The sequence below is a fragment of the Chiloscyllium plagiosum genome, unplaced genomic scaffold (assembly GCF_037043375.1).
Source record: "Chiloscyllium plagiosum isolate Xiang-an unplaced genomic scaffold, Cpla_swu_hap1 HiC_scaffold_22, whole genome shotgun sequence".
In the NCBI taxonomy this organism is placed as follows: domain Eukaryota; kingdom Metazoa; phylum Chordata; class Chondrichthyes; order Orectolobiformes; family Hemiscylliidae; genus Chiloscyllium; species Chiloscyllium plagiosum.
The window spans coordinates 65,495,012-65,503,460 of record NW_028270160.1 but is presented as its reverse complement, the minus strand read 5'-3'; the positions used below and the strand labels follow the sequence as shown (position 1 = coordinate 65,503,460).

The 8,449-nt window shown below is 44.0% G+C and overlaps 1 protein-coding gene across 2 annotated transcripts in view; it reads left to right on the top strand.

Moving 5' to 3' along the window:
• The first annotated feature begins 2,766 nt into the window (after positions 1–2,766).
• The window catches only part of dna2 (DNA replication helicase/nuclease 2), a 130,552-nt gene continuing 124,869 nt past the window's right edge, over positions 2,767–8,449 (top strand). For both annotated transcript variants that reach the window (XM_043712247.2, XM_087999146.1), the window contains exons 1-2: positions 2,767–2,806; positions 3,240–4,534. In XM_043712247.2, the coding sequence (XP_043568182.2) occupies positions 2,777–2,806; positions 3,240–4,534 (1,325 nt within the window). In that variant the 5' untranslated portion in view covers positions 2,767–2,776. The remainder of the gene's footprint in view (positions 2,807–3,239; positions 4,535–8,449) is intronic.

Here is an 8,449-nt window from a genome sequence, read left to right as displayed (position 1 = left end):
GTGTATCACTCTATTAAAGGCCATCTTTGCTCTTTCACAATCTACAGACCCAGAAAATAACGCTGTCTTATTCTTCTACAAAATACTGCCCCAGGTTAAATTAATAACACTACAGAATTCCTTCACAACCATGTTGTTGGGTCAAGCCAGATGGTCCTCAAGTTCTGAAATGGAGCTTGAATCCTGAATCGTGCCCCTCTATGGGGGAGACACAACAAAAACAGAAATTGCAAGAAAATCTCAGTAGGTCTGGCAACACCTGTGGAGACAAAGCAAAAGTAACATTTCGAGTCCAGTGATCCTTCTTCAGAACTGACTGTAGTTTGAAAAAGGTTAGTATATAAGGTGAAGATGAGGTTGGGGCAGGGTGGAGGAGTAAACAATAAGTGGAGATGAAGGCCAGGGAGACAGAAAACTAATTGGAAAAAGGATTAGGTAAAGGTCAACCTGGGGGATTTGATGACTGCTAATGGGGACCACAATGGTTGGTTGTCGTATAAGCCTGTGTGATGAAGAGTTCCTGCCCGAAACGTCAATTTTCCTGCTCCTTGAATGCTGCCTGACCTGCTGTGCTTTTCCAGCACCACTCTAATCTTGACACTAATCTCGAGCATCTGCAGTCCTCACTTTCGCTCTGTATGATGACAAAGCCTGGTGTATGGGGGTTGTGGTAAGGATATGGGAGAAGGTGCTCAGGCTCTAAGATTGATCTGAGAGCTCTCGACTTCTTCCTCAACCAGAAGCCTGAACAATTGCCATCCACTACCACTCTCCCTGCCTGGCTGAACTTATTCTCTCATTGAACAATTTCTCCTGTAATTCATCTCACTTCTGCCAAGTCAAAGGAGTGGCTATGGGCATCCAAATGGGTCCCAGTTATGCCTGCCTCTTTATGGGACATGTGGAATAATCCTTGTTCCAGTCTTACACTGACCCTTCCCAAAACCCTTTTCTTGATACATTGACAACTGCTTCAGTGCCACTTAATGCTCCCACCAGGACCTTGAAAACTTCATTCATTTGCCTCCATTTTTGATCCTTCTATAACTTTCACATCATCCATTTCTGACACTTTCTTTCCTGGACCTTTCTGTCTCCATTTCAGGGAATAAACGTTCACAGCCATCCTGTACAAAGGCACTGACTCCCATCGTTACCTTCACCACAACTTTTCACAACCACATCCTGCAAGGACTCCATCCCACTCCCCCAGTTCCTTTGCCTACATCGCATCTGATTGGACAATGCTACCTTCCAAAACAGCGTTGCTGATGTAGCTTGCTTCGTCTGTGATCTTGGTTTCCCATCCACAGTGATAGATAGGGCCCTCAACTGCATCTGACCTAACACCAGACTTCCACCTTTGTCCCTTCTCATCACTCACAACAGCGTGATCAGATTCGCCAAGTCGTCATTTTTCATCCCACCAGCCTCCGCATTCAAAGGATCATTCTCTGTCATTTCAGACAATTCCAGCAGAACACCATAACCAAAAACATTCTTGCTTCACGTTCCATCTGCATTTTAGCAGAGATCTTTCCATCTGGGACACCTTAGTCATTCCCCCTCTCCATCACACTTTTCCATGTAACCACAGAAGGTGGAACCCCACAACCTTTCACGTCCTCCCTGCTCACCATCCAAGGGCCTAAACAGTCTTTCCAGGTGAAATAGCATTTCACCTGTACCTCCTCCAATCTTGTGTATTGTGTTCGCTGCATCCAAAGTGGCCTTCTGTACATTGAAGAAGTCAAATGCAGACTGGGTGGCCATTTTGCTGAACACCTCCAGTCTGTGCACAAGCAGGACCCTAACCTTTCCATAGTTGGTGATTTTAACAAAGCGTCCTGCTCGCAAGCCCGCATCTGTCCTCTGCATGCTGCCGTGTTCCAGTGTTTAACAGCACAAAGTGAAGGAACAACATCTCATCTTCAGACTAGGCACTTGAAATTTCATGCTTATGAACTGTGAACTAACTCCCACTTCTTCCCTTTCTTTTAGTTTGTCATCATGTCCTTCCCTCCCCCCACTCCACTTACTGTCCTTTCAAGTCTGGCAGGAGACATACCATTTTCTTGCCATTCTCACATTGTGACCACTTAATCTGAAATATCAACAATATGGAGGAGCCGCGGTTGGAGTGGGGTGGACAAAGTTAAAAATCACACAAGACCAGGTTATAGTCCAGCAGCTTTGTTTGGAAGCACTGGCTTTTGGAGCACAGCTCCTTCCTCACGTCAGAGGCTGGTGGGATGAAAAGTGAAGACGGGGGAGGGGGGGGGGGAACCTGATCACGCTGTTGCGAGTGATGGGAAAGGACAAGGGTGGAAGTACGGTGTTAAGTCAGATGCAGTTAAGGATCCTGTCAACCACTGTGGGTGGGAAACCATGGTCACAGAAGAGGCAAGCCATGTCAGCACCTGATGAAGGAGCAGCACTCCGAAAGCTAGTGCTTCCAAATAAACCTGATGGACTATAACCTGGGGTTGTGTGATTTTTAACTTTGAACTATCAACATCTTTTCTCCATCAGCATCCACTATCCCCACCCAGCCAGACAAGGTGAAAGGAAAAAAAGATACACAATAACTTCCACCGTGAAGGTCTCCCACTGCACAACCTGGGGGTTCAAACCTCAGAATGACGTGAGCCCGAGTGAAGCCCCGCCCCCTTGCGCACGCAGTTCCCGTCACGCGGGGATGACGGGAGGGACTGGCGCGAATTTGCATCTTGTGGGCGTGGCCTGTGAGCGCGCGGTCGGGTTGTCTGTTGCTGCCATGTCGCGGAGCGGGGAGAGGTTCTGCCGGGTGAGTTATGGAGCTGTAAACCATTTGGAATAAACCCGCGGAGCTCTGAGCTGTGCATTCATTCCGCTCCCTTCTTTATCTGTCCTTAACAGGTTCTCCCAGCTCCTTTCTCATTGCTTGCTTCCTATCCCTTTCTTCCTTGTTACCCCGCACCCATTCCTCCTTGCTCCCTCTTCACTCCTCTCCTCTTCATTGTATGGCAGAACAACATATATAAAAGTCCCATTCTTCTTCCCAAGTCACTTAAGTGGCCATATCAGTCCAGTCACGCTTTCAATGAGTAGTTGTTTAGTAGAACAGATATGATCATAGTGTTTTTAAGATAACACCAAATGTGAAATGGTGCATTTGATTATGTCCTGTCACTTAATGCTTGTGTTATTTTGTTATGATTGAATATATGGAAAATTACTTTATCTCCCTCTGGCTATAGTCTTCGCCGCTGATGGAGAAGAAACCTTTGGCAGAAGTTAGACATGGGCAGAAAGCCACTGAAACAAAATGGAGTCGCAGGACCATTCCAGTGACTGTTAGTTTGTTGGAAAGCAGTGAAGGTGAAGAGGATTGGATGGAAACAGTTGTGAAGTTACCTGAATCAAGTGAAGTAGTTCCTGAATCTCCGGTGGCTATAGCAGACACTTTTGTTCCTGAAACGCCAGCCAGTGAAATTGCGGTACAGCCCAAGTTGCAAATATCCAGTGTGATGACACCAACTTTCCACACCTATCACCCCAAGTTGAATTCATCAAAGAAATGTACTAGAGTTAAAGTTAAGCTCTTTTCAAATAGTGAAAATACTAAAGTTGTGAAACCAAGTGCTCGACACAGTGTCATGAGCAAGACTAAGAGACAGGATTTGTTGAGAGATCGTGAAAACTTTTCTCCAGTTTCTCTATTTGGGAAGAGATCTGCTCATCCTGATGAGGTGCCCAGATTGAAAAAGTGGAAATCAGCTCCAGTGAGGGAAGTAGTTAGTGACAAGGTGCAGGATAAACAGGACTCTTCTGATCATCTCCTGCGAGAGTGTCTTGAGGCTATTAACCAGCCCTTGCCTCAGCCACAGCTGTGCAACGTTGTGAAGAAAACTGTGAATGAAAAGCTGCCAAATAAAAAATTGCAAAATGAGCAAATGAAACAATGTGAGAATTACGTTTTGAAGCCACTCTCTTCTCCAAACTGTTTATCTAAAGATGCAAAGCCCCCTGTGACTGTGTGGAATAAGGTGGGGAGCCTGCAGTTGTCCACATCCACTGCTCTGTTAAGAAATCCCTTCAAGCGAATAGATACACTCTGCACAAATTCACAGAATGGAAGTAGTGATTCAGTATTTGTTCAAATAGCGAGAACTAAATACAGTAACTGTAGTAAAGAGGATGGACACTTGAAACACTTTCAGTCCACAGTGTCAAAAGATAAAACTTGGATAGAGACAAGAGAAGTGGAAGCTCTGAAAAATCCTGGTACAATTTTGGGGCATCATAGTGGGAGAAATATACAGCATTGTGTTGATTCAGAATGTGAAGAGCAATGTGTCAAATGTGAACATGATAAAGGAAGTGTTTCAACAGATTTAAAGACAAAGTCATCTCAGGCTGAGCTATATTTGAGTGTGTCGAACAAACCCCACCTCTCTCATATTGCAAAACAACCAGATGAGCTATGCGAATCAAAGAGTGGGAGCTGCTCACAGGGTTTCAGGATTGCAGCAGAGAAGCCAAATTATTTGAGGTACAGCTGGTCTTTAGCTTGTGGTGCAGATTTACTTGTCATTTCAAGGCCTTGTTTGAAACTTGAATACATTGTTGCTGAATTAATCTGTAATTTTCTCAAGTCTGTATGCCTTTTTGCAATAGTTGGCTGCTTCTTGCCCATGTTTTATACCCTGTACCTCAATCATCCTGACTTCCTCTGACTCCTTCCTTTTCCCTATAGTTTTTATAAATGAAAAATGATTTTCTGAGAGTATATTGCAACGATTCAAGTTACTTGTGTAATCATCAATTTTAGTTGAAATAATGTCATTAAAGTAAGTCTGCACTTGTGATTCTCTCTAAAAACTTAGTCACGAAAATTGGAAACCTCTTTGTATTCATTAACATTTTGGAATATGTTTGGCTGAGCTTCCAGTTTGGGGAATTGCTGACCTTTAGCTCTGTGATGTATAGGTATGGAATATTGCCTTGAGGCATCATTCTGCAATGATAATAACATCTATGGGTTCCAGAAATTGATTGGATAAGATGTGGAGGTGCTGGTATTGGACTAGGGTGGGCAAAGTTGAAAATCACACACCAGATTATAGTAACGGGTTTATTTGAGAGTAAAAGCTTTTGCAGTGCTGCTCCTTTGTCAGGCGGTAGTGGGGCAGGATCTTAAGACTCAGAATTTATAGTAAAAGATCTAAGGGTCTTACAACTGCGATGTATTGAACAAACCTAGATTGCTGTTGATTCTTTAATCACTTAGAATGGGGATGCAGGTTTTAATTGATTAATATGTAAATCCCAGAACTACTTTCAAGTCACAGTCCCGAGACAACTTAAGGTATTATTCATTTTAAAAAAAAAGACATCTCAGCTCAGATAATGCATTAAAGGTGTGAGGTTAGAGTCTGTCTGTATCTCAACCTTTAGTCAGACTAGTTCTGTTTCCAAATTTGGAATTTATAAAATGTCACATTGACTGCCCACAGATTGTGTTTTTTGAACAAAATGGAATGTACCTGCAAATGCCACTTATACCTTATAGACTTGTGTGTGCGCACATATACAGAGGAACTTCGATTATATGAATATCAATTATCCGAAAATCGGATTATCTGAAGGAGATCTCGAGGTCCCGACAGGAAAATTACATCAAAAATGTGTGTCCAAAACTGATTGCATCTTTTGTTTACACTGAATAAAAGTGCTGCCGAGAACAGTCCTGGACTGATGGGAGCACAGGCACTGTCTCTAAATGAATGATCTCTGTCTCTGTCTCCACACTTCCCTGGAGTCATGTGCGCTATTTGGAGACATACACCCCCACCCCCCCACCCAAAAAAGGCAGAGAGCAGCATCGGCAGTCTTGTTGGTATCCAGTCTGATTGCTCCGGAGAGAGGGCGGTCTGGGAGGATAGTGTTGGGGGTGGGCGGTGTTGGACAGGGTTTGGGGGGTGGGCAGTGGGTTGGGGTTGGAGCTTGTGTGGGGGCTCGCTGTCATGCTGCCTTATTTTTTGAACAGGGAGTAGACTTTACAGAAAACTCTGAGCCCAAGAAGAAATGCATTGAATCAATTAACCGAATAAGCAATTATCTGAACGAAATAGTGCCCACCCATCTCCATCGGATAATCGAGGTTCCTCTGTATATGACAGAGGGTCTGTGTGAGTGTGATCGTGTGTGAATATTTGTGCTTGTGTGTGTGAATGAAAGTGTATAGTGTGATGGGGTCACCTGTAGTGTGACATGAACCCACGATCTCTGTTGAAGCCGTCTTCATGGATACTGAACTTGGTTATTGGCCTCTGTTCAGCAACTCTATGTTGTTGCATATCCCGAGTTCCACCTTGGAGGATGATTATCTGAAGATCCGAGGCCGATTGTCCTTGACAGCTTTTATTGTATTTATATTTCTACCCTAAAGCCATACACACAACTGTGAGGTGTAAAAACTGAAAGGTATAAAATTCAGTTCCTGCCATTGTTATATTGGCTGAAACCGTTATTAGACAAAATTTCTCCTGTGTAGATTACGATTTGCTTCCCACTTCTGCCATTGCTCCAAATCCATTTTGGAGCTTGGCAAATCATCTGTAGCAAATCCAGAAGTGATAGTTTGTTTTCTTGGTACACATCTAAGTTTGCTACAATCCAGTGTCATTATTTTGAACCAGATGATGCAACTTTTTTATGTATTGTTCATATTTTCGACCTGTGGCAGTCCTCACTCCTGAAATCTACATGGTACACTTTCCAAGGTTAACTCTCATCCTTTCGTATCCAGGATAATGTCCATTTTATCAGTAGCATCCTCTCTGGATGGGGAATGAGGGGGGCAAAGTTTTTCCAGTCTATAGGTGAATTTCCTTTGCAAGACTGGCAAACATGGACACTGCCACATGGGAGACCACTGCACCAGGCCAAGGTGGCCATGCCACACTAAGACTGGGCCCAGGCTGGGAGCACTTGCCTTCTGCCAAAGAAGTTAAGAAAGGAAAGCTAATAAATTGAAACAATTTTTAAAAAAGAGCAGAGAAAGATAAATAAAGTAAAATACAGAATTGAAGAGTGTGGTGCTGGGAAAGCCTAGCTGCTCAGGCAGCATCCGAGGAGCAGGAGAATCAATGTTTCAGGCATATGCCCTTCATCATGAAAGGGCTTATGCCTGAAATATCGATTCTCCTGCTCCATGTTTCAGGCATAAGCCCTTTCATGATGAAGGGCATATGTCTGAAACATTGATTCTCCTGCTCCTCGGATGCTGCCTGAGTGGCTGTGCTTTTCCAGCACCACACTCTTCAATTCTGATCTCTAGCATCTGCAGTCCTCACTTTCTCCTAAAGTAACATGCAGACTGAGTAGACGATTTCTGGGCTGCTTAATTAGCAAGTTACCATTCAATTATTCTGTTCTCAATCATTGACATAGTAATGGAAAGTGCAGTGGTATCATAATTCCTATTCCGTGGAGGCAGGCCATTTGGCCCATCAAGTTCACACTGACTCTGAAGAGCATCTTGCCTGGACCCATCTCCCTACCCGATCCCTGTAGCCATGCAATTCCCATGGCTAGCCCATCTAGTCTACATGTCCCTGAACGCTATGGGCAATTTAGCATGGCCAATCCACCTAACCTTCTTATCTTTGAACTGTGGGAGGAAACTGGAGTACTCGGAGGAAACCCACACAGACACTGGGAGGATGTGCAAACTCCACACACTCGTCCGAGGGTGGCATTGAACTTGGGACCCTGGAGCTGTGAGGCAGCAGCCACTGAGCCATCAGACCACCCAAGCCATAATTTGTTCAATGAAACAATGTTGCTGTTGCTTGATGGAGGTGTGTTTGCTTGGGTCTTGTGGATTTCCATGAAGCTGCTTATCTATTTAGTGTATTCTTCCCCCTTTGCTTCTGAAGACATTAATCTTTAGGCTGCTGCTGAGACATGAGTAAGTTGTCATAACCTGGATATGGTATTCATGATTTGGAGATGCTGGTGTTGGACTGTGGTGTACAAAGTTAAAAATCACACAACACCAGGTTATAGTCCAACAGGTTTAATTGGAAGCACACTAGCTTTTGGAGCGACGCTTCTTCATCAGGTGGTAGTGGAGGGCTCAATGAGCCCTCCACTACCACCTGACGAAGGAGCGTTGCTCAGAAAGCTAATGTGCTTCCGACTAAACCTGTTGGACTATAACCTGGTGTTGTGTGATTTTTAACTGGATATAGTATGTGTGATGTATCACAAGTCACTGGATACTGATTTGGAATGGTAACATGCAAGTCCTAGTGCAGGGTTGTTGGAGTAACTTGTGTAGTGTTACATTTCAGAGCTGAAACTTGGGCCCTTGTCTTTTTTTATGTCTCTGTTCACTGTATTATGTATTTACCCAGCAGGTCATTGGAAAAGCAGTTTTATGATTACCTATTTAGAACAT